The 24,397-nt window shown below is 47.8% G+C and overlaps 8 protein-coding genes across 8 annotated transcripts; 5 read left to right on the forward strand and 3 right to left on the reverse strand.

The window, feature by feature from the left end:
- Positions 1 to 30: 30 nt before the first annotated feature.
- On the forward strand, positions 31 to 1,854 carry N7517_011510 (L-glutamate gamma-semialdehyde dehydrogenase; the record flags this gene model as incomplete). Its single annotated transcript, XM_056729233.1, has 3 exons — positions 31 to 153; positions 203 to 310; positions 370 to 1,854. 3 exons carry the CDS (start codon positions 31 to 33, stop codon positions 1,852 to 1,854), a joined length of 1,716 nt encoding a protein of 571 aa, XP_056575048.1.
- A 1,224-nt stretch (positions 1,855 to 3,078) lies between these two features.
- Positions 3,079 to 4,414, forward strand: N7517_011511 (putative proline oxidase Put1; the record flags this gene model as incomplete). The annotated part of the gene is made up of 2 exons (XM_056729234.1): positions 3,079 to 3,545; positions 3,601 to 4,414. The coding sequence occupies 2 exons, from the start codon at positions 3,079 to 3,081 to the stop codon at positions 4,412 to 4,414; spliced, it is 1,281 nt and encodes a 426-aa protein (XP_056575049.1).
- Positions 4,415 to 4,766: 352 nt separating this feature from the next.
- Positions 4,767 to 7,303, forward strand: N7517_011512 (Zn(II)2Cys6 transcription factor; the record flags this gene model as incomplete). The annotated part of the gene is made up of 9 exons (XM_056729235.1): positions 4,767 to 4,813; positions 4,866 to 4,988; positions 5,035 to 5,234; positions 5,294 to 5,446; positions 5,502 to 6,043; positions 6,095 to 6,368; positions 6,424 to 6,599; positions 6,648 to 6,834; positions 6,888 to 7,303. The coding sequence occupies 9 exons, from the start codon at positions 4,767 to 4,769 to the stop codon at positions 7,301 to 7,303; spliced, it is 2,118 nt and encodes a 705-aa protein (XP_056575050.1).
- A 175-nt stretch (positions 7,304 to 7,478) lies between these two features.
- Positions 7,479 to 8,538, reverse strand: N7517_011513 (NmrA-like family protein; the record flags this gene model as incomplete). Its single annotated transcript, XM_056729236.1, has 3 exons — positions 7,479 to 7,641; positions 7,700 to 7,862; positions 7,926 to 8,538. The coding sequence occupies 3 exons, from the start codon at positions 8,536 to 8,538 to the stop codon at positions 7,479 to 7,481; spliced, it is 939 nt and encodes a 312-aa protein (XP_056575051.1).
- Positions 8,539 to 9,143: 605 nt separating this feature from the next.
- On the forward strand, positions 9,144 to 11,332 carry N7517_011514 (fungal specific transcription factor domain-containing protein; the record flags this gene model as incomplete). Its single annotated transcript, XM_056729237.1, has 4 exons — positions 9,144 to 9,191; positions 9,463 to 10,377; positions 10,431 to 10,909; positions 10,963 to 11,332. 4 exons carry the CDS (start codon positions 9,144 to 9,146, stop codon positions 11,330 to 11,332), a joined length of 1,812 nt encoding a protein of 603 aa, XP_056575052.1.
- Positions 11,333 to 11,457: 125 nt separating this feature from the next.
- N7517_011515 (2-oxoglutarate dehydrogenase family protein) lies at positions 11,458 to 14,612 on the reverse strand (the record flags this gene model as incomplete). The annotated part of the gene is made up of 4 exons (XM_056729238.1): positions 11,458 to 11,975; positions 12,026 to 14,221; positions 14,260 to 14,431; positions 14,490 to 14,612. The coding sequence occupies 4 exons, from the start codon at positions 14,610 to 14,612 to the stop codon at positions 11,458 to 11,460; spliced, it is 3,009 nt and encodes a 1,002-aa protein (XP_056575053.1).
- Positions 14,613 to 15,570: 958 nt separating this feature from the next.
- Positions 15,571 to 18,076, reverse strand: N7517_011516 (Dihydrolipoamide succinyltransferase; the record flags this gene model as incomplete). Its single annotated transcript, XM_056729239.1, has 7 exons — positions 15,571 to 15,690; positions 15,754 to 15,936; positions 15,994 to 16,377; positions 16,465 to 17,235; positions 17,632 to 17,805; positions 17,856 to 17,869; positions 17,923 to 18,076. 7 exons carry the CDS (start codon positions 18,074 to 18,076, stop codon positions 15,571 to 15,573), a joined length of 1,800 nt encoding a protein of 599 aa, XP_056575054.1.
- A 383-nt stretch (positions 18,077 to 18,459) lies between these two features.
- On the forward strand, positions 18,460 to 19,371 carry N7517_011517 (flavin reductase family protein; the record flags this gene model as incomplete). The annotated part of the gene is made up of 1 exon (XM_056729240.1): positions 18,460 to 19,371. The coding sequence occupies one exon, from the start codon at positions 18,460 to 18,462 to the stop codon at positions 19,369 to 19,371; it is 912 nt and encodes a 303-aa protein (XP_056575055.1).
- Between the last annotated feature and the right edge of the window lie 5,026 nt (positions 19,372 to 24,397).

Consider the following 24,397-nt stretch of genomic DNA (forward strand, 5'->3'; position numbering starts at 1 on the left):
ACTCTCTTGTTCTTTTTTCCCCAAAACAATATGCGTCCTGTTACTATTACCCGAGGAGCGAGGCTCAATTGCCTGAGACCTCGTGCCCTAAATGGACCTTCAAGGCGATACCTGACTATGCTGAGCCCTCCCAAGTTTGAAAATGAAAAGATGGTGAGAAATACCGAAGTGTCCAACTGAATTTAGACTAACAGCAAATCAGCTCAACTACGCAAAAGGCTCTCCAGAAAGAGAGGAGCTGACCAAGAGTATTAAGAAACTCAAGGGACAATTCCCTTTCACAATTCCTATCACTATTAATGGCTCAGAGGTATGTGACAACAACGAATACCAATCAAGCAAGGATATTCATCTGATATAAATTTGTAGATCACCACAAAAGAATCCCGCTCCCAGCCAAACCCCTCAAAGCACAGCGAGGTTGTCGCAAACTATGCCTCTGCCACTCCAGAGCAAGTCAATGCCTCCATTGACGCAGCCCTCAATGCAAAGCCCGCATGGGAAGCTACCCCTTTTGAAGACCGTGCCGCCATTTTTCTTCGAGCCGCTGAGCTCGTCACTGGCAAATATCGTTCAGAAATAGTTGCAGCTACAATGCTTGGCCAAGGAAAGAACATCTGGCAAGCAGAGATCGATGCCGCTGCCGAGACGGCCGACTTCTTCCGCCACTACATCCAAGAGGCATGGGCGCTGTTTTCTCAGCAACCTAGAGTCCAACTCGATGGAAATTGGAACAAGATGGAGTACCGCCCGCTCGAAGGTTTCACGTACGCCATTGCTCCTTTTAACTTCACTGCACTCGGCGCAACGCTTATTGGACCTGCTGCACTGCTTGGCAATGTCGTTATCTGGAAGCCTTCGGACGCAGCGCTTCATGCTAGCTGGCTGCTTCATCAAATTTTGCTCGAGGCCGGTCTGCCTAAGGATGTTGTCCAGTTTTTGCCCGGTGATGCCGAGCAAATCACCAACACTGTACTCAAGAGACCTGAATTTGGAGCTTTGACATTCATTGGGGCTACTGCTACGTTTAAGGGTATTCAGAAAAAGATCGGCGATGGCATCGGTGCCGGTATCTATAACTCCTACCCTCGAGTGGTCGGCGAGACTGGCGGCAAGAACTGGGGTGTCGTCCACCCATCCGCAGATGTGAAGAGCGCGGCTCTGAACACCATTCGCGCAGCCTTTGAATATCAAGGTCAGAAGTGTTCCGCCAACTCGCGTGTTTACGTTGCAGAGTCTGTCTGGCCGGAGTTCCAAAAGGTCCTGGCAGAAGAGACCGCAGCTCTCAAGGTGGGAGATGTCGAAGACTATAGCAATTTCATCAACCCAGTCATTCACGAGCGCTCATTTGACAAGCTCAATAACTTCATCGAGGAAGCAAAGAGCGATTCCGAGCTGGAGCTTATCGTTGGCGGAAAGGCTTCCAAAGCAGAGGGCTATTACGTGCATCCCACCGTCTATCGCACCTCCAACCCCCACCACAAGATTCTGTCCGAGGAACTATTTGGACCTATTCTTGGCATCTATGTTTACCCAGATGCTGAATGGGAGCAAACTTTGAAGCTGGTTGACACAACGTCTCGCTACGCATTGACTGGAAGTATCTTCGCCAAGGACCCCTATGTCAGCCGCCAGGCGCAGACTATTCTCAAGCACGCTGCTGGCATGCTCTATCTAAATACGAAGTGCACTGGGTCTACTGTGGCTCAGCAGCCTTTTGGTGGTAGCCGCGACTCGGGTACTAACGACAAGACTGGCACCATGGCGCACCTGCAGCGATTTGTTAGCGTTCGCACAATCAAGGAAGAGTTTGTGCCTCTGGAAAAGGTCACATATCCTTCGAACGAGGTTTAAGAAAGCGGCCAAATTTAGATATAACTTATGATCTTCAACCAATATATATTAAACTTTTATATCCTTTTGTGTGAATGCATAGTTCTTCAATGACCATGAGAAGTACAAGAGTCAGGAAAATAGCCTCCATAGTTCTTCTTATAATACCTAATACATCAAGTCGAATATGTCATAGTCATGGAACCGGCTGTGGATTGGAGTTTATGGTAGATTGACTCTTATTGCACCTACACTACATAAGGTTCGGCACAAAGATCGAGGGATAACTCTGGCGAGGGCTATTATGGCTACTATGCTGCTTGCCTTGGCACGGACCAAAAGGACCACGGAGTACTAGAATATGTGGCTGCGTATGTCGTAATCCTGGCCGTGGTTGTAGAAATAGGATAATCCGAATATTATATTAGAGATTCAACATATAAGATACTACTTTCATGTCTTTTTATGTTCTTTCTATGCCCCTTGGTATATGTTTCCTTTCCCTATATGTATGTTAGTGAGACTAGGTATATTCCGATACCATACTATTAGTGATAGGAGTTCTAAGGTTGTGCCCCGGGGCGTGAAAGCGACATCTGGTACCACCAGATAGCACTGAAGATTAACATCTGAACCGAGTCACCGAAACAAAAGATATGAGCGCCTGGTTACACTGAAAATGAGATAGTGTACCATAAGACCGCCACTTGCCAACCCCACATAGGTACGTCTATCTATGAAACGTAATGCAAACTAACAATACTACCTCGAATCGGACTGGGACTAGAGAAATAATAACGCATGGAGCTACATTCCTGGGCCATTCAGCGGTAGCACAAGCATCCACGGAGACACAGATGAGTTGGCATCGCGGGACAGGATTCCTGGTCCGCGAACCCCTCCATCGGAGTCACCCTCCGATGGAAGACCGGCTGTCTATCTATGATCGGATAGTTGGAGTAGGTAGTGGCGGTCTGATAAAGTAATACAGAGAGTAGGAGGAGTGTTTGCTTCAAATAGTATTCCGTGGTAGCGACCTGGGTTGAACGAAAGTCATTGCTATCCTGAACACTTTCATATAAAACAGAACCGCGACGCTGGACTTGTTTATTCATGTTCTTTACTCAAGCCAAGATGTTACCTCGTTCTACTCTTATGAGAACCCCTCATGGTTTCTCAGTTCACACCTCACCGACCATAATTCGACTTCATTCGACAAAATCTCACTTCCATGATGCCGCCGTCATGCCAGAAATCAAGCCGCCTGTCGAGGTCGCATGTATGGCCCGAATTCCGACGAGACTACTACTACGATCTTTGCTTTTGACTTCCTTGATGACATCCAAGTTATTCTTACGGCCTGCCCTAGCCGTGATGGGTGTCCTTGCGACGTCGAAATCCCCACTATTGAACCCGGATCGGAACCTCCCCTTGAACAAGTTCCTTCGCTGGACGGTTTACAATCACTTTTGTGCCGGAGTGAACAGAAAGGAAGTTTCGAAGACTGTGGCAGACGTTAAGAAGATGGGATACCAGGGCGTCATCTTGGGATATTCGAGAGAGATAGTGCTGGATCATGACGAAAAGCTCTCGACCGATGAGTCTGGCACATTAAAATACAGCGAGAAATGCTACGAGATGGTCGAAGAGTGGAAGGAGGGAACATTGGAGACACTGCGTATGGTTGGGCCGGGTGACTTCCTTGCCGTGAAGTAAGTAGTGAAGCTCTGGACTCTTGTCCTATAGAATCTGATATTTCTTTTGCAGATTGACAGGTGCCGGCCCTATTTCAGTGGATGCGATGGCAGCACGCCGGCCTATGCCGGAGGCTATGGTCAAAGCCGTCGATGAGATTTGCATTGAGACAGAAAAGCAGGGCTCACGTCTCTGGTTGGATGCAGAGCAACAAGTCTTGCAAAAGGGTCTTGATGACTGGGCCATTGAAACGATGCGCAAACATAACAAATCTGAAGCACCAATTGTCTACAACACTATTCAGGGCTATCTCAAGGGATCAAAGGCGAATCTCGACCATCATCTTACCATGGCCGCACAAGAGGGCTGGACCCTGGGTATAAAGCTGGTTCGAGGTGCATATATTGAACATGAGACACGATCTCTCATCCATGATACCCAGGCCGATACAGACCGGTCCTACGATCTCATCGCAGACACCATGCTTTGCCGAAGAATGCCTGCTGGGAAGGAGGACCTCCCATTCCCCAAGGCCGCTCTGTTCCTCGCCACCCACAACGCCGCCAGTGCAACCAAAGCGATTGCCACACACCAGAATAGGCTTCTCACCAATCAACCCACAGTTATGCTAGAATGTGGACAAATCCAAGGCATGGCCGACGAGCTCAGTTGTGAATTAGTGCAAAACTACGAACGTGCTCTCGAACAATCATCTGCTGCCAACCTTACTGTGCCAAAAGCTTTCAAGTGCATGGCTTGGGGATCGGTTGCCGAGTGCATGGGATATCTACACCGCCGAGCAATCGAGAATCGCGGGGCGGTGGAGCGAACACAACACATGGTGACCGCATTGCGTCGAGAGTTGTGGCGAAGGATCGTCGGATGAGTCCCGAAGATATTTTAGTGGCTACAAAGTAGATACCCAATGCACAAGATAACCAATCAGACCATTCATACCGACTAAAGATATGCATAGTTCATGCATGAATCCAAATAGATCAAGGCAAAGTCAGTCCCGTTAGGGCCTAACCAATCATGTGATGGCTCGTGATAGACGATGCGCTGTTATCTCGCTCTTATCTCCGATAAGAAAAGTCGGAAGGACATCCCGACTGATTGTACCAGTTGTCTCATCTCTACCCCGCACTCTACAAGGCAATTGATATCGGAGAGTCGCCCCGGAAGCACAGACTAGCTTCACAATTGTTCTATACATCGTCTCGGTATCCTAATCCGGCATGCCTGCAACACCTAGCCAGGCAAGAACCAAAAAGTGCCAGAGGGCGTGAGTCAGGATCTTGTCCCAAAGTAGAATAACCAACTTACATTTTATAAAGCTGTGAGCGATGTCGGTCAATGAAGGTCAAATGCTCGGGGATCAGCCCTTGCACAAGATGTGCACGGAAGAAGAAGCATTGTCACTTTCCAGTGGAGGATGTCCGCGTTTCCGTGTCGGAACGGTGAGTAACTGCAACTGGCTCCACTGTACGTGCTAATGTGTAATAGGTACTTGCGAGAGCTAGAGGAGCACCTATCCAGAAGCGGAAACTCGGTGCGACATGGGCCCCCGGCACCTCGTGATCACAGTCCTCTAGGAGGTACACTGTTTACAGGCGATGAGAATGTTGATGTTCCTCCAACCCCTCAAGCATCTAGTACACTGCTAGACGGCCAAGCAGATATTGGATGGCGTTCAATGTCAATTGGTATGCTGTGACCATTCTCTGAATGTGTGTTTGGTGTGTTGATTGTGGTTTGCTTTCAGGCATGGGACCGCCCCTGCACACCCCAGGGACCCCTCAGAGAGAGCACGAGACCAGCAGTGTTGCCGAACAAGACAATCATCGATTAAGATTCTCTCGGAATCCTTTGGTTGATCGGGATCCATCCTTTGCCCAGACACCAGACGGCCGATTTTGTGAGTGCCTAGTCTATTGTCTCGCGCTCGCTCATCACTGACTCGGATATCGAAGGGTACATGGGGCCAACATCGTCATGGTCCTTTTGTCGTCGCGTCCTTGCTTTGATAGGGAGAAAGGTGCCTGAATCAAACTGTCCACCAGATCCATTTCACATTGATGGCGTGGCCTTCAAGTTAACCTGGCGACCATATCCTCCAGACGAAGTTCCTGATGTTACTAACCTGCCACCGTTGGACTATGCGCTCTTTTTATTCAACACAGTCAAGTTCTATTTTGGCTTCCTTTCTTTTATGATTGATGAAGACGCTTATTTGCAGGACCTGCATGAATTCTACCGGGACCCATCGGCGAAAGCTGCTTCCAATAGACCTTGGTACTGTCAATACTTACTTGTTCTTGCCTTCGGAAAAGCGTTCTTGACACAGAAGAATCCTTCTGGGACACCGCCTGGTCATCAATACGCCTCTCGGGCCATGGCTCTGTTGCCTGATTTGTCAGGAGTTGACGAAGATCCCTTGGGCTGTATCCAAGCACTCAGCCTAGGGGCGGTGTATCTTCAGTCAATAGATATGAGAAGGGCGGCCTTTCAACATGTGGGTTTCTTGATGTCTCACTTTTACTACATTATCTAACTATGTGAACAGATTGGGCAGGCTTTACGAGGCTGTATCATCGAAGGAATACACAGGCATGTACCAGAGGAGATATGTGGACCGGAGCTCTCCAAACGATGCAGAACAATCTTTTGGGTAGTTTATATGTTGGATCGAGAATTCTCCGCTTTAATTGGTGCACCGAGCTCGATCAGGGATGAGGATATCACGGTTAAATTGCCAGCAGAGATGGATAATTCAGTAGAACATGTTAATTTGACGTTACATGTTCGGCTTGCCCGACTCATGGCCACGATTCTAACAAGTGAGTTTGAGTCTTTTGGTTGATTAGAGTTGGGTACATTTTTAACACAGTCTAGCCGTCTACGGGGTTGGAAACGATTTCGATGACACGCTCGTTCGAAGCACACAGTCCATTCTTCACAGCATTGCCGAACTTTCATACGACCTAACTGCCTTCTTAAATGCCCATTTCCACGGGCTAATTAGCCGTGCCTCGAAAATGGCGATTCGATTAATGCTGGCTCATCATCATGTGCGTTCCCTCCGGACTACTGATCTCTCTACGAACTAACAGCAGTAGTGCGTGGTACTTACAACAAGACCGCTAGTGATGTGCGCACTTCACATGCATATTGAACGAACAGAGAGACAAAAATCCCAGACGATCGGTCTAGCCCCGCCTGTTGCATCCCTATTACAATGCTGTGCCGATTCCGCCCAAACTATCCTCCAGACCCTTCGTACTTTAGCTGATGATGACTTGATGGGTATGATCTACTAGCTGTGTCCACAGACCTATAAAACTAATTCAAACTTACAGACGCATTCTTACCGTTCCAAATCGAAGACGCATCCTCCTCTGCGTTTGTTCTCTACCTCATCCGTGCAATTGCCCCATCGGTGATCTCGAACGATACTTGGTGCGACAATCTGGCACTAGTGCTCGATAAACTGATTTCAAAAGGCAATCTAGCTGCACCCCTTCGCAGGCTTGAGCTCAGGCAATTGGAGCAAATACTCGCACCTATAACACCGAAATTGGCAAATCACCATTTGCCGCAGGTCAATCTGGATGAAGGCAATGAAATAGGCGAAGAACCATATGCCTTTGATCACGAGGAGTTTGAGTGGGATTTACTAGGACTCAATTCATCTGTCACTATTCCCCCGCGAGAGTTACTGGATCTTGCAGATCAATTAGATGTGGAAGGGATCATGCAATCTGTTGGGGTTTGATAAGTTGCCACTATTTAAATGAATATACGACTTTTTACGAGAATTCATGAAGTTCAAAATTGTTGAACCAGATGACTTTCTATATCAGAGAGATAGATTATAGAACCACCTGGATTTTAGTTTTCTTTCTATACTGGATAGGCTTTTATTAACCATGAAACAGTCGAAAACCTTGCTAAACATCAGAGCCCGCATTCTGATTTGCGTCACTCAGTTCTTCCAATTTGTGGGACTGGAGGAACTTCTTAAAAGTAATTGGGGTAACATCAGGATATTTGGAGTTATCCAAATCCTTCTTCAGATACGTTTGACCGTTTAGGCAGTAGTATTCATAAAACCTGGTGAGATCGTTCAGTCAGCCAAATCATTTAGTTTGGAGGGGGCGCTTGAACTTACATCGCGAGGTAGGCAAAGATGTTTGAGGGATCCTGCTTGTACGTTGCATGCATGGTGCTGTAGAGATCGTCCAGAGAGCCTAGCAAGTCGAGCTCAAGCTTCTTTCCGTATACTTCGGCGAAGTCATCCGCAATCTCACGGGTTGTTCTCCGATCACCGAGAACTATATGTAAAGAAAAGAGTCAGCAAATGTATTTCGTCCAGGACAAATGTAGTCTTGACTTACACTGCAGTACGCCAACTGCGTTTGGATCCCTTGCCACAGCAGCCACATACTGAGCAGCAGTATCATAAGTTGTGGACTCCCAGATCTCATCGCCAGTCCCGTACAATGAGAGCTTGCACTCGTCTGGCTTCCAGACACCAAAGTACCCACTCCAGAATGTTTCCATAAAAATGCCAATCAGGATATGAACACCCTGAACATCTTTCTTTTCTTCCAAGTATGCCATGACATGCTTCATTGGATCCTTCGCAGGAAGCTGGCCGTATTCCAGGTTCGGGAAGTTCAGACTATAGTCGCTAGCGATGTAGCGGCCGACCTTCTCCAGTTCACATGCATCAACAAGCAACTTCTGACCCTCGGTCATGAGGTTGTTGTCTCCGAGGTAGCAGCATATCACGACATCACAGCCGCGGACAAATGTACGCAGAGTGTCAAAATCTGTAGATTCACCTTGGAAAATGGTCACGCGAGGCGAGTCACGGAGACTCTCAGGAAGCTTCGAAGGATTGCGGCATAGTCCGCGAATTTGGACTTCCGGTGAGGTACGAAGATGCTTCACGACCAGACGAGCAAATTTGCCGGTGATGCCAGCAATTCCGACTGTAATTGCCATGTTGTTTTGGATGTCTAGGAGAAGAAAGTTTAAGATATGTTGAATAGAAGTTAGGAATGAAAAATAAAACGAAAATCCGGGTCAGAGATATAAGTTTGAATACATACTAGCATTAAACCTCCCTGTCATCGACATTACACCAGCAAATCATAGCTCAGATAGGCTTGGCAAAGCGGATTCTTTTGGAGAGCCGCCACTATTCCCGCCAATAGGATCACCGGTAGACTCTACTCCGTCCCCATCCTGCCCCACAGAAATCCACACATAGTATTATGTCATTCTATCCTTCTCCCGAGGTCCCGACTGGCGACCTATCTACTTAGCCAGACATAATGTTGAGATTACACACTTGACGCGGACTCCAGGGGTAATCGATAGCCATGATTCCTATCTCGTTCTGGCAAGGAACGCGGGATATTTCTTAGGTTGCAACACAACAGATTAGCAGAGTCCACGGAACGGGAAATTTAACGGGATCTTACATAATTATACGCCTTAGGCACCCAGGCCTCAATCTCAATCTTCTCCTCCACTAGCTATGGGACCTTCGAGTAATTCAAGTTGACTAAACTTAATTAGTCCTTGCTTGGTTCGGTCCTATCAACATGCAGAATCAGGGAACAGGGTTTGGACGTAACTCCCATGTCCCAGCGGTACGTGCAACACCGTCCAATTGGCCCAAGAACTAGAGCTAATATTACAGGAATAGTGTGTCGAATGTCGAGCTCGCAAAGCCAAGGTTGTGAATATAACTCTTTACCTAAAGTGAAAAGGATTACTGACCTTTATTGATACAGTGCTCAAAAGCACAACCATGCGCGACATGTGTCCGCCATAATCGGAAATGTGTATACAAATCAAAAGTAAACCGGACACCTCTGACACGCGAGTAAGTGCGGCTCAAATCTCCACCTGTCACACCAGGTCGAGGCGAAACCACTGACTTTTGCATTCAGGCACCTCACAGCGGTAGAAAACCGCCTGCACTTACTTGAATCCACACTTCGAAGGCTGTTTCCAACTGGCGAGATGGATGCCATCACTCGTACCTTGCTCACTGATGAGGTGCCAACAGATCAGCCTCCTTCCGCCTCAGTCGGCCCCATTAACCAAGTCTCTGTTGATGACCCACTACCACCAGACCCTATGACCTGGGATGGTGTATTCCCCAATGACTCTTCACCACGAGAGACGGAGACGGATCTTCGCATGGGCGCTGAACTGCGAGATCAAGCCTCACCATTCAACTGTCTTTTGACTGGTTCACCTCACAAGCCTGAGTTGGTGGGAACTGGCGATGAAGAAAACGAATTGCTCGACAATTACTTTTTGCATTATCATACCCTTTACCCGATTTTGCATGAGGGCACGTTTAGATTGGAGTACAAAGGCCAAATCAAAGCGTCACCTCACTGGCAGATCTTGGCAAGTACAGTCTTGGCCATTGGAGCATGGTTAACTGTCCCTGCTCGACATGATTTAGATAAGAGATATTTTGCCAAAGCACAAAATATGGTTCAAAGGGTGTCTTTCGCAGAGAAAGGTGATATCACACTTGTGCAAAGCTTGGTCCTACTCGGTGAATTTTCAAAGAAACAGGCAAGCCCTGAAGAGAGTGGGCATTATATAGGAACTGCCGTTCGAATGGCAGTTTTCCTCAACCTGCATATCAAACCCACATCCCCCTATTCAAGCGAATTAGACAAGGAAATTCGCAGGAGAGTGTGGTGGAGCGTTTACTGTGCCGAGAGTTGCTCCGCAAAAATCTATGGGCGACCACTGTTGCTGCCAGAGGAGATGCTCATTACTGTTGAGCCGGTCTCAAATATTCATGAGAGCGTTAGTCGGCCTATTCCTTCCTTGCTACTCACATGCTGAACAAGACATTGCAGACTCTCCGATCTTCCGCCACACTTTTCCCTGTACAAACTGACCATCCAACCGTATACACTGGCCTGATACAACAATCCAGCTATCATAGAATGGCAAACAAAATATATCGCCGTCTACTGTCAACTCCTTCGATCACACCACAAAATGTGCATGAAGTCGACTCAATGATAGATGCCTGGCATAACGGGTCGTCGCTCTGTACACAAGTGATAGATCATTCATCCGCACCTGAATGGCATCTCGCAGCCTGTCGTCGCCAAATACTATGTGACCGAAGTCTTCGACAGCTCATCCATAGACCATTACTTCTGAAGTGGTTGAAGAACATGTCTATGAACACCGGACCGCCAACAGAAAAACACCCCAATGAAATTCGCTGTCGGGCGAATGGACTCAATATGGCTCGGACAACAATCGGGATAATATCAGAATCTATTGTCGACGGTGACTATTCACCGTTAACACTCTCTTTCACATTGTAAGATTTCACTTTGTCACTTTCAGTACATATTGCTAATGTGTCAATGCCAGGTATGCCTTCTTCCACGCTTTAATCGTTCCTCTCATACACCTAAAGGCAGATCCCTCGTCTCCAGAGTCAATATCCTGCATTCAAGACATAAAAAAGGCGGAATTGGCTCTTAACCACCTGTCGATTGAACGGGACGATCTGTCACAATACTTCATAGCTGTCTTGCGGCGCTTATTCTTGGTGGCATCTCAGACAAATAGCGAGGAGAGCGGCCAAGGGATCTTGAGTGATGGTAAAAGAATGGTAAATCCCCACGATGTGCAGTCAGTTCCGCATGGTATTTTTGGGAATGAATGCTTGGCTTTACTAGATAACGAAGCTCTCAAATCTGGAACTGGGCTTAATTTCTCAGAATGGGTCAACTCATGAATCACCCTCCATCGAATGAACACAGGAAGGACACAAGAGAGATGTCAAAAGAAAAAGAAATCACTTGGAGGACTTTATATTCATTGCCTATCGTCTTTAAGGAAGTTGATTGCACTCGATCCAACTCAACCAGATTGGAAGGCATCTCTCACCAAAGCTGCTTCTTGCGCATGATGTTCCTTGACAAATCCCGTAGCCACACTAGCCGTTGCTTCGCGTCCTGCAAAACGTAGCCGGCGGCCCTTATGTTGCTCCGTTATATCAAAGATAGTCTCGAGTCGGCTTCGAGCAAATGCCCATGGACCATCATTGAGGGATTCCTCTTGGCACCATACGACATCTGTGGCACTGGGGTACTGCCCAAGATTCTCTTTTACCTGCTCCCAAGGGAATGGATGGAGCTGTTCGATGCGGGTTATGGCTGTATCTGTAATGGCGTGGGTCTCACGATACTTTGCCAATACCATGTAGACTTGTCCCGTGCAGTATATCACTCGTTTGATATCAGGGGGATTCGAAATGGATTTTCCATGAGCTGGGTCTGGGATCAGAGGCTGAAACTTCGATTCTCCGATAAAATCTCCAATGCTAGATTTCGCCATCGGGTGTCGAAGAAGGGATTTTGAGAAGAACATGATCAGCGCTAGACATGGTCAACAATAGTTTCAGACTGTAGAGAGGGCAAGAACCTACGCTTTCTGAACTCGCGATGTAGCTGTCGTCTGAGCACGTGGAACATATTTGCAGGAGTGGTCATATAGACAACTTGCATATTGGTATCTTGATGCTGTCTCTCTAATTTCTCCGGTGATGGAAAGAACCGAGAGTCCTCATTACACAGCTGTAAGAACCGTTCCATGCGAGCCGAGGAATGCTCAGATCCTTGTCCATCAAACCCATGAGGTAGAGATAACACAATACCAGATCTCAGTAACCATTTGGATTCAGCAGACGAAATGAACTGGTCAATTATGCATTGGGCGTTGTTTGCAAAATCACCAAATTGTGCCTCCCACATCACCAATGCATTAGGATGCATGCAGGAATACCCGTAGTCGAATCCCATGACGCCGTATTCACTCAAAGAAGAATTTCCGACTGTGAATCGAGCTTGGCTAGGGCTGAGCGAGTCGAGAGGAGTGACTATTAACCCGCTATTTTGGTCGTGGAGCACTGCGTGACGCTGGGAGAATGTACCGCGCTCGACATCTTGGCCTGAAATCCGCACATGATGACCTTCAAGACACAGGCTTCCCATCGCCAAGGCCTCTGCTGTAGCCCAGTCAATTTCTCTTCCGTCTGTTAGACTTTGCTGTCGCTTTTGAAGAATCTTTTGCAAGCTTTTGTGCACGATAAATGGTTGCTTGTGGACACCTATCTCACTTGCAACCGTATCGACGAGATCCTGGGTAATGGAGGTTGATTTGGCAGGGTAGACTTCTTGGGACACTTCACTCGGCTTTTTCAGGTCTTGCCATGGTGCTGTTAGATACTCGCGATCGAGGGTCTGTGGGTCCTTGCTGTTTGCAAGGCTCTCGCTCAGTTTCGACCACACCTCTGCTTCCATCTGTATGACTTCTTCACGAGTTATCACCCCTTCTTGCACTAGCTTCGTGGTGTAAAGCTCTAATTGGGTGACCTTGTTTGCAATTTGCTGATACATCAAAGGCTGAGTAAAGGACGGCTGATCCATCTCATTGTGCCCATTCTTCCGATAACAGATCATGTCGACCAAGCAGTCTTTTGCAAATTTGGCACGGTAATCTGCTGCAAGCTTACAGACAAACACAACAGCTTCAACATCATCTGCATTGACGTGGAAAACTGGTGCGCCGATGCTCTTCGCAATGTCAGATACATTGGATGAGGTTCGTGCAGCCTCCGGATTTGTGGTGAAGCCCACTTGATTGTTGACGATCAGATGAATTGTCCCTCCAGTCTCATACGACTTCAACCCAGATAGTCCTAAGGTTTCGTAGATGACCCCCTGTCCAGAAAATGCAGCATCGGTATGGCTATTGAAGACCATCGTGGATTCTCGATCATCTCCATTCTGCTGCTGCACAGCTCGTGCCATACCCTGTGCCACGGGATTCTGGGCTTCCAAGTGGGACGGATTTGGGAGAATAGAAATATTGACCTTCTTTCCGGATGGCGTCTCACGCTCGTAGTTCATTCCCAGATGATACTTGACATCCCCTGGAATATCATGTCGAGATTTCAATTCGCCCAAGAACTCGTTGAAGATCAGTTCATTTGGTTTTCGCGTCACATTGCTCAGAATATTCAATTTTCCACGGTGACAGCATGGAAATATAATATTGCGCACGCCATGCTCTGCGGACGCATCGATCACTGCCTTCACTGCTGGAAGTTGGCTCTCAACACCCTCCAGTCCAAACCTTTTTGCGTTCGGGAATTTGGCAGCGAGGAACTTCTCAAAATTTGTAGACCACACCAGCCGGTCGAGTACTCTCTTCTTTTCTTCCGGTGGGAACTTATATTGTTCGGGGGATTCAATTCGCTCGCAAATCCAGTCGCGCTCTTCACGGGTTGCGACGTGTGAATATTCAGCTCCAATAACGCCACAATAAATAGATTCGCATGTATTGAGAATATCGCGGAGGGTCATGTGTTGGCGGTTTGCGGATCTAAAGTAAGGAAGAACATGGGGTCCAAGTGCAAACTCTCGGTCCAAGTCGTTTTCAGTAAAGCCGTAGAAATCCGGTCGCAGTTCTGGTGGTGACGATGCCTTATCTGGAAGATCCAAGGGATTTGTCTTTGCTCCCCGGTGACCAAAGTCTTGGAATGCTCGAACGAGCCGCTGTATTCTGGCTTGGTCGTCACCTACTGAGGGGATGGGAAGAACGTTTGCAGCAGTATTTAAGCCTGGTAGCATTGGTGAGGACCCGGGACCCCATACGAACGGTATATGCCGGGGGGTTCAAGTAGATGTCCAGGTGGCTCCTTCCCGGCTTCTATCGCCTCAAAATATCTTTTCCATGAGGTATCAACTGAAGCAGGGTTCTTCCGCCATTCCGCATACATCTCGTCCATATAATCTGCGGAGTTTCCCTGCAGGAAACTGTCTAGGTGAAGCTATAATGATTCCAATCAGTTTCTGCCGTACTTCAAGTCGAAATCAAGTCAATCATACGCGACGGTTTTGTGCATAAGTTTGCCAGCACGGCCTCAGGCGATGACTTCCAGTTGCCAATCTCTGGTATCTTGTGCCTAGGCGGCCAGAACCCTGGTTTAACAAAGATTTGAGAACGAACATAATAAATATCAAAGAATCTAGATCTTTTCCTCTTCCCTATACATCCAAACGGGGCGAAGAGCCAAAGAAAAGAGTGAACACAGGATTGATGGGATACGGAATGAAACATTAGAAATCCCAATATAATCATACATTTTCCTCTCTGGAGTATATATGGCTTCGGCGAAATTCTGTTTTGCCATATAACCGCCAAGTAACCGACAAAACGTCGGGCGATAGTTCCGACATGTCATGCTTCTCTCTATTATTACCAAACGTACCTTGAACGCATTTATTTACAGCCTAGATAACTCAAAAGCAGGAGGCCGTTATAGAGAGACAGGATACATGTATGTTGCTCCCCGTTGACGTTTCTAGCTGTTTGCTGAAACCTGATAAGATTATTAAACAGGAAATTCCAAGGTTCCACGGCATTGTGTAGTTACCAAGTCGTTACCTTGCTATGTATGCAAACCCTGCAAAGCTGTTGGGATCACTATGTATATTTAACCGTTCGTCCATGCAGTTTTCATGTTGGGATAAAACATTATACAACTTATCACGGGAGTCAAATATGCCTACTTCAAGGTCTCCGCCGTCACCTAAACTCGAGCTACAATCTTACAGTGAGAATCTCGATTCCGAGTGCGATGTTATGCCTGAACCCAACATTCGACACCAGACGTTGCTCTTTCAAATTCTTGGCTGTAAATAGTATATCAAGGTCACTGTCATTGGCACTGTATCTGACTTCCGACCAATCAAGAAAAGCATCCCCGAGCGCCATGACGAATTTAAATTCGCCCGATTAATCGACTACGCCTCGCTTCCTCTTCTAGCCGACACTGTGACGCAAATTGCATTGACACTGTCTAACGAAAATGTTAACTCGGTTCCAATGCAAACGGACACCACATTTGCAGACAACCATTTGCAAAAATAATTTCGACGATTGCAGAGAAGCTTGATATTCCCGAATCTATATCTCGAGCATCATGGTCTCTGGATGCTCCAAGTACTGCTTGATCAGCACCAAAAACTGGACCGCTTCTCGTCCATCAATGATACGGTGATCATAAGTCAGAGCAACGTACATCATCTAGTGATAGATATATGATTAGAATCAAAGAACAAAGCCATACCTATAATAAAATGCACTTACGGGACGGATCTCGACTTGACCCTTGACTGCAATGGGTCTATCCATGGTGCCGTAGGTTCCCAGCACTGCTGTCTGGGGTAGGTTGATAATGGGAGTTCCGAAGAGCGATCCCCAAACACCACTATTGCTGATTGTGAAGCTTCCACCGGTCAAGTCGTCCATAGTCAACTTGCCATCCCGAGCCTGGATCGAATCCACATATTAGCGGTTGCTCCTCAAGAAAGAAGCCAAAGTACTAACCTTCTTCACCATCCCTCCAATCGCTTTCTCTATCTGCAAGATCCCCATGGATTCAATATTCCGCACGACAGGTGTAACAAGCCCCTTTGGAATAGATGCGGCAATGCTAAGGTCGACGTATTCCCGATACACAATAGTATCGTCGTTTTCAATGGATGCATTCACGGCGGGGATCGCTTTCAGAGCCAGCGCAGATGCCCGAGCTATGAATCCCATAAATCCGAGCTTAACGCCATGCTTTTTCATCACTGCCTCTTTGTTGTTCTTTTGGGTTTCTATTAGTCGGGACATGTCGACTTCGTTGAAAGTGGTTAGGAAGGCGGCGGTATCCTGCGACTCTTTGAGGCGTTGGGCGGTGCGTTTTCGGATTCGAGTCATTTTGATCTAGATGATAATTATTTGGTATTAGTTGATGCCGGGATTGTGTTTTGATCTTGAAGTACATGTATATCGCAAGGAGGGACAGTATACACTTGCCTTTTCTTCTGCGCGGGTGGGCCTGAACCCCCAAGATGTATGGGACTGTGCAACAGATAAAGCATTTGTGGCAGGTGTTTCTGCTTTCGGAGTATTGTCCTCACGAGGAGTCACCTCAGACTTTGGCTCTGGGGCCTCTCGGGCCTCTGGTGTCTCTTTATCCAAGGTGGGTGAAGCAGTGTGGCTCGCGTTCTGATCTTGCGATTTTGGCGAAACATCTGCAATAATTTCCGAAGCCTTGGAGTTTTCCTTTTCATTTTTGGTCGCAGACTGTCTACCTCCAGCCTGTATCTCTGCGATTTCCTGATCGACATTGACGACATCTCCCTCCGCAACAAACAGCTGCTGGATGATTCCCGCCAGCGGGGAATTCACAGAGACATCGATTTTGTCAGTCTCAATCGTGGCAAGCTCTTCATCCGCTTCGATAAAATCCCCTACTTTCTTGGAAAGCTGACTGAGGGTTCCCTCCGTAATAGACTCTGCCATTTGCGGTACTCGCACGACGACCTTGGTATCATGCCGGCGCAAAGAACTGCTGAAAGTGCGGAGTTGCAACGAGGAGCTTCTCACTTGGGTGCGACCATATTTTGCAAGAGTAGAAGAAATAGCTGTAAGGGTAATGACATGCCCTGGGGTACATCTCAGCCTGTAGGGAAGCCGGAAGGCTGCTCGGGAGGCCCAACGCAGCGCCATTACACAGTGGATTGAAATTGGGAAGACAACGAATGTGGACTCATTCTCATTAATAGCAAATAAAGTCGCCTTGATTTTGTTAGCCGTTATTGATGAAGAAACCGGACCCTCTTGCCGCTCAATTCGGCATCTTGTCAGAATGCCGGTCGACGACATAAGCGACGACATAAGCGGCTTAGCCCTAAAAACTCATGTTTCTTTGCTTATATTGCTCTATTGGTCTATAGTTTGCACTTCTAGTGTAATCTCATCTAATGCTAATTGATCTAAACGACAGCAATAAAATCAACCTGAATATCCACCCCGACTGGCAATTTGGACACTTCAACCATAGACCGTGCAGGGCGATGTGGAAATGCAGCATCATAAACAGATGCAAATTCCGGCATCATACTGACATCTTTAACGTACACCTTCTGGGATATTAATCGAGTGTATACTGTGGATTGCGTACTTGATACTCACCACTACTTTGACAACTCTGTCTAACCCAGTGCCCGATGCCTTTAGAATAGCTTCGGTATTCTTGATTATAGCTTGAGTCTGTTCGGTCATTGAGCCTTTGATCAGGTTTCCCTGTGCATCTGCGGGGATCTGTCCGGAGAGCCAGACTTGACCGGCTGCTTTGATCGCTTGTGACTGCGAATTTGTTAGAGAATCCATGTTCTTGCGTTCTTGATTGTACATACGTAATGGGCGAAAGCTAAAGATATTGTTAGTCACATAATCTGAGGGTTTTTCGGTCTGGAAACTTACGTGCATATGCCTCGTTCGTCTGTACGCTGGTTACCTTAGTATGCTTCGGCACACTAGACGATATAGTTTGGATTCGAGGAGCATAACCTCGAGTCAGATGATCCGATAAAAGAGGGGTTCTCCGGAGAGTAGCGCGTGCGTTTCGGCTGAACATGATTGAATATGAAGAAGTAACGGTGGTCGTGGTCGTGGTCGAGGTCAAGGAAGCCAGGTCGACTCCACTATCAAATCTTATCATGAAGATATCGGAGCGGTATCCCGACTCTCGGAGGCTGCACCCGACTTTTTTTCGGTATCTCAAAAGAGATATCAAAAATAGTTTAAGACGAGCATTACGGTCGAATTTGATTTTGCCAATACACCAAATACTTTCTTTGTTCCAAAATGACTCGGACAAGAACAATTGGCCGCTTTCTATCCAATCAGTATGTCAGCCATTGCTCACAGGCCAGCCTGTATCTAACTTAATCCAGGACTTGGAATTATACTCCCATCTCTGTATCTCGTATTGGATCTCATTCATTAAATCAATTAAGAATGGGTTCCTCTGCAACAGCCGTGGCATCGGAAGCTGAAATCGCCGCGGCACAAAAAAACTACAAAGTCGTCCAAGACACTGGCAATTTCGACGAGATTCAAGCCAAACGCCCCGACTTTGATCATTCCAAGCCCATCACAGTAACAAAATCTCCAAATCCTAATTGGGAGTATGGGCAAGGCGTACCCGACAATGGAGCCAGTCTGGCGCAAAAACATCATGAAATCGACCCCTACGCCCCAGATCGCCCGATGATCAACAACTACCGCCTTCTTGTCTCCGGAATTGCGCCTCGGCCGGTGGGGTTCCTCAGTACAGTCAATTCGAAGGGTGAAAAGAACCTCTCCCCATTTAGTTACTTCCAAGTCATCGACCACGATCCCCCAATGTTCATTGTGGGTTTCTCGTCTCGACCTGGTCGGGTCAAGGACACCTACCGTAACCTCCGAGAGACTGGGGAATGTGTGATCAACACAGTCTCGGAGAACATGATCGAGGCAGTGAACGCGAGCTCTATTGATGCTCCATACGGCGTGTCCGAGTGGGATGTATCCGGTCTGCATGAAGCGCCATCGAGTACCGTGAAACCGTCCCGTGTTGCCGAGTCAGTGTTCAACATCGAAGGCAAGGTTATTGATATCAAAGAATTCACGGATCATCAACAGCCTGGTATGAGTCTCGCTGCTACTGTTCTCATTAAGGCTACCCGGTTCTGGGTCAAGGAGGGCACTGCCAATGAGGATTATAGTCACATTGACTTGGAGAAGTTGCGGCCCGTTGGTCAACTTGGGGGGATGTCTTATGGTCGGATTGGGTCGACTTTTGAATACCCGCGCAAGAGGTGGAGTGATGAGATGCCTAAGAGTGAAATCTTGGCTAAGCTGGATGCTGCTAAGCCTGTTGATCAATGAGCATTGCGATTTGTAGAATATGTCGGAGCATACAGACCGGCATACCGGGGATTTAATTAATCCAGGTTGTGCAGTAATTTTGAATTAGTAATCCGTAATCCATATAAATTGCTAGGAAAAGGGATACTGAAATACAGAGATTTTAACACCATTGATTGGACCCATACATTTCAGGATACCAGTGTATTCGACAGTTATGAGCCCGGTTCGCACCCAGTAAGGCCACGATCACCAAAGTATAGGGCCGAACACCCCCCAAAGCTATCCCCAATAGCCCCTGAAGCGGTACAGCAACCCCTGAAGCTATCCCTATAGCACCCAGCGCTGTATGGCAACCCTGAATCCATCAATGGAAGCAGCATCAATTCTCTCCGCCATGAAGGGCGATAAACTGAAGGACTCGCCGCAGTGGCTCACTTGGTATGCTCGGGTGCAGCTATATGCGACACAGAAGAATGTTTGGGACCACTGTGATCCCAATACCTCCCCTACTGAGAGGCCGGAAGCTCTGAAAGAGCCAATTGAACCGGAATACCCAGAGGATGGGAGTGAAACTGATCGGAGATATTGGAGAGATCGTATGGATATATACAAATTGAGATATGCTCGATGGGAGAAACAGGCGAAAGGACTGAGCGATGTAAATGAATATATCCTCACCTACCTGGATTCAATGCACCATCTCAATCTGATAGGACATCATACACCGTATGACAGATTGGTATACCTGAAATCTCGCTTTGCTCGGTCGACGGCGTATGAGGAGGAGGTTCGAATGAAATGGAAGGTCTTCGCTATGCAAAAACCGACGGGGGATATTGAGCTGTGGCTACAGCAGTGGAATTCCCTAAGAGAGCAAGCGATCAGCCTTGGTATCAACGTTGGAGATGCCAATAGGGACTTCCTACACGCAGTGAAAGAAGTGCTTCCTATCTGGTGGCAGGGTAAATACCAAGAGATTGTCATCGACAAGAAGGTGTACGATACCCGAGATCTCATCGAATCTTTTCGCGCAATGAATAGAGAAATAGGGGTGCTAAAGGTATCATCAACCTCGCCCCCGAAGAGCGCCTTTTCCACCTGGCAAGGGCACCCAGAAGCTAAGCCTGAAGCCAAACCCCAGGCTTCACAGGCTTCACAAGAGAACCTACCCTTCGAAAAGAGGAAATGCCCCTGTGGTAACACCCATCCTAAGCATAGGGTCACCGAATGCTGGGTTTTAAACGAGGAAATTCGACCGGAAGGGCTGAAAATCAGCGAGAGGAAGCTAGAGAAAGCAACCCAGGTGTTAGCAAAGAACCAGGCCTGGAAGAAATGGGTGGAGAAAACCATAGCAGAGTCAAATCAGCTAAGGCAAGCCGAATCCGCCAACCAAGTCAGCTTTGCGACCACCGTCCAGCACCAAAAGGATAAGCAGCAAGGTGCGGATCAGAAGAAGCAAGAAGTGATTAGCCAGCGTGCCCTATCCCTTGCTAAGGAAAGCGATCCTATCCTAAAGAACCGCTGGATTTTAGACACCGGTTCTAGCTCCCATGTGTGCAATAATCGAGATCTCTTCGTCCAATATACCCCAAAAACCACCTACCTCACCACTGGAGACAGCACCACCGAAGTGCTAGGGAAGGGTACGGTTAAATTGGTGGGAAGACACCCAGTGAAAGGGAGAATGGAGATCACCCTAAGCGATGCACTGTATTCGCCAGGATTCCACACAAACCTAGTATCGTACTCGATGCTGATGAAGAAAGGGGGGATATGGTGCCAACGTACAAACTGTATCCGGGACCCCAACGATAGGCCAGTCGTCTGTGTGAACCTATGGGATCAATTCAACCTTTGGATATTCGACGAACCCGGGGAAGCACCGCCTCAGCAAGCCTATTTCACACAGAGGAAGTCAGTGGAACCCCTAGAAACAAAGGCATCAAGCGAGCTATGGCACCGGCGATTGGGCCATATTGATCGTAAGAGGATGAAGAAACTCACCACTATGGTGGAAGGGGTTGTCCTCGATGATGAAGAGAAGAAGTCCACCGAGCAAGAATCCCTATGTCAAACCTGCCACTTAGGGCGAGCACCTAAGCAGATATCAAGACGACCAGTTGGACGCACCTTTGGCCGTTTTGGAAGGGTCCATTTTGATCTAATCCAGATACAACCAGCATACAATAAGCACCGCTGGATATCCCACTTCTATCTAGAAGGACCGAGGTTTCACTGGATTATGACCCACGAACTAAAGCCTGAGTGCCAGCTAGCAATCAATCGCTTTGTGGAACTAGCAAGGAACCAGTGGAAGCTGCCAATCAAGGCATTCCACTATGACAATGAGTCCTCCGCCGGAAACACCGCCGAGTATAGCCTCAGCTCAGATGGTATCCTGATATATCACACTCCCCCTGGGCACGCTGAGATGAATGGGTATGCTGAGAGATCTGGCGGGATGATTATAAGCAAAATGAGGATGCTTGCGCTAGAAGGGAAGCTGCCAAAGGACCTATGGCCGGAGTTTGCGAGAGCCGCAGTATGGATTTTGAACCGTACGCCGTCGTATATCACCGCCGAGAATCGCTGGGTCGTGCCGTGGGATGAGGTACGAAAGGAGTTTGCACCGCAAGCACCTAAAATCAACCTATCCAATGTTAGATTGTACGGGAGCTTGGCCTATTGTAGGATTGAGAAGCAAGTGAGAACCGACAAGATGAATCCACGGGCGGAGATTGGTTTCTTGGTGGGATATGTGGCATCAAATATCTGGAATATCTGGTTTCCACATAGTGGAAAAGTGAAGCCTATTAGGGACGCAGTCATCGACGAAACACGGAGATACACCCCTGATTATGAGAGATATCAGCCAATTCCTATGCCAATTGTACAAGAACCATAGGAACTCACCGCCGACGAGGTTGTCAAGGTGATAAATCAACTGCTTACTAGTCAGGAGACTAGGGAGCAAGAGGAAAGGGATCCACGGGATCTAGATGACTCCCAGCAACCAGATACCCAGCGGAATCAGCAGTAAAATCCCCAGCAAGAAGGGATAAATAGGGAGACTACCCCACTTCAGGGGGTGAATCGAGATATATCAATACCCTCACCGATAGTCTCACAAGCGATTCACCGAGTCCCCAAAATCCAGAAACCTCAAGCACCGCCAGGTGCTTTTCCAAGCGACGAAGACCTTCCTCCGCTGCCGATTACCCCGCCCCAAGAACGAGAATCCGAAGCCGATGCTGGCCCAGGTCAGGGGGTGGATATACCAGACGGAGACCTGACCCACCACGAAGCTATTTCTGAAGCTATTTCCGACGTGGAAGATGAGCTAGAAAGGCAGCTACAGGCAGAATTGCTAGCACCAAGCAGGGAGATCACCGGTGGAATTGACGCAAGCAATATTATCAGCGGCAAGCGAAGACGTCAGGCGAGACGAGACCAGGATTTCGCCTACTCCACTTTGGCTACAGAAGAAGACCCGCCAGGAGTACGACACGCCTTTGCAGCAGGCTTATACGCTGAGAAGCCAGAGATCCGGCGTCATCGAGATGATCTTCCACCAGTCCCTAAGCACTGGAAGGATGTTATGAATCATCCTTTCCAAGAAGGCTTCCTCGCAGCAATGAGAAAGGAGATCAATTCCTTAACCGAGAAGGATACCTACGAGGTTGCAGAAAGGCCAAAGGATAGAGGCAAGCAGATACTCCCCTTGCTATGGGTCTTTACGTACAAATTTGATGAAGATGGCTATCTTATCAAGCTAAAGGCTCGTATCTGTGTACGAGGAGATTTAGAAACCATTTCTCATGAAGAAAAGAGGGCTGCCACCCTAGCAGCAAGGACAGCAAGGATGATCTTCGCCTTAGTCGCTGCCTTTGACCTCGATTTAAGACAAAGAGATGCTGTGACGGCGTTCCTGAACAGCAAATTGGACAAGGATATATACACTTATATGCCTGAAGGTTTCCAGATTCCAGGCAAGTGTTGGAAGCTCCGCCGAGCTTTGTACGGTCTACGAGTCTCGCCTAGGCTATGGCAACAAGAAGCAGCCAGCGTACTCCGTAAATTAGGGTTACAGCAAGCACCTGAAGACCCATGTGTTTTTATAGGAGAAGGACTACTAGTCTTCTTCTATGTGGACGATATCTTGATCGCCAGCCACAGATCTGTACGGGAGAAAGCAAAGCAGCTTGAACGAGATCTAGAATCCCACTAGGAATTGACTGATCATGGAGAAGCAGCTTGGTTCCTAAATATCCGAATCATCAGGGATAGGGAGCAGAAGAAGCTATGGCTATGCCAAGATAGCTATGTGACAAGCATCGCGACTCGGTACAATCTGATAGATAGACCACCGGTTTATACCCCACTACCAGTCGTCGATTTGACCCCATTTCAGGGGGTGGCCACCCCGAAAGAGACCCTTCTTTACCAGCAAAAGGTGGGATCTGCTGGGTATGCCACCACTATCACGAGGCCCGACGCCGCAAAGGCCACCGCACGCCTAGCGCAATACCTAACAAACCCAGGTCCCCAGCACCAGCAAGCAGCTGATCGGGTGATATCCTACCTACATTCCACCCGGTGTCTTGCCATTGAATACGGTGTAGGTTCGGGGATAGACTCGGTGCAATTCGCAAGTGATGCTTCGTACGGGGATCATTCTGATAGAAAGAGCTCAGCTGGGTATATCTGCCAAGTGTACGGTGGCCCAGTGGACTGGAAGGCGAGCAAGCAACCCACAGTCACCACTTCCACCACCGAAGCCGAATTACTCGGGCTTTCCGAAGCAGCAAAGCAGCTTCAATGGTGGAGGAGACTACTTAATACCCTTGGTTTCAACCCCTCCCACGAATTGACCATCGATTGTGACAATGAGAGAACTATCAGCCTATTGAAGAGCGAGGATACAGCCTTCGAAACAAAGCTTAGGCACGTCGACATCCATCGCCACTGGCTGAGACAGGAAGTCAAAGAAGGGAGGATACAGGTGAAATGGGTGCCCACAGCAAGCATGGCAGCCGATGGACTC

This window comes from Penicillium concentricum (genome assembly GCF_028827145.1).
Source record: "Penicillium concentricum strain IBT 3081 chromosome Unknown utg000006l_segment0_segment0, whole genome shotgun sequence".
In the NCBI taxonomy this organism is placed as follows: Eukaryota; Fungi; Ascomycota; class Eurotiomycetes; order Eurotiales; family Aspergillaceae; genus Penicillium; species Penicillium concentricum.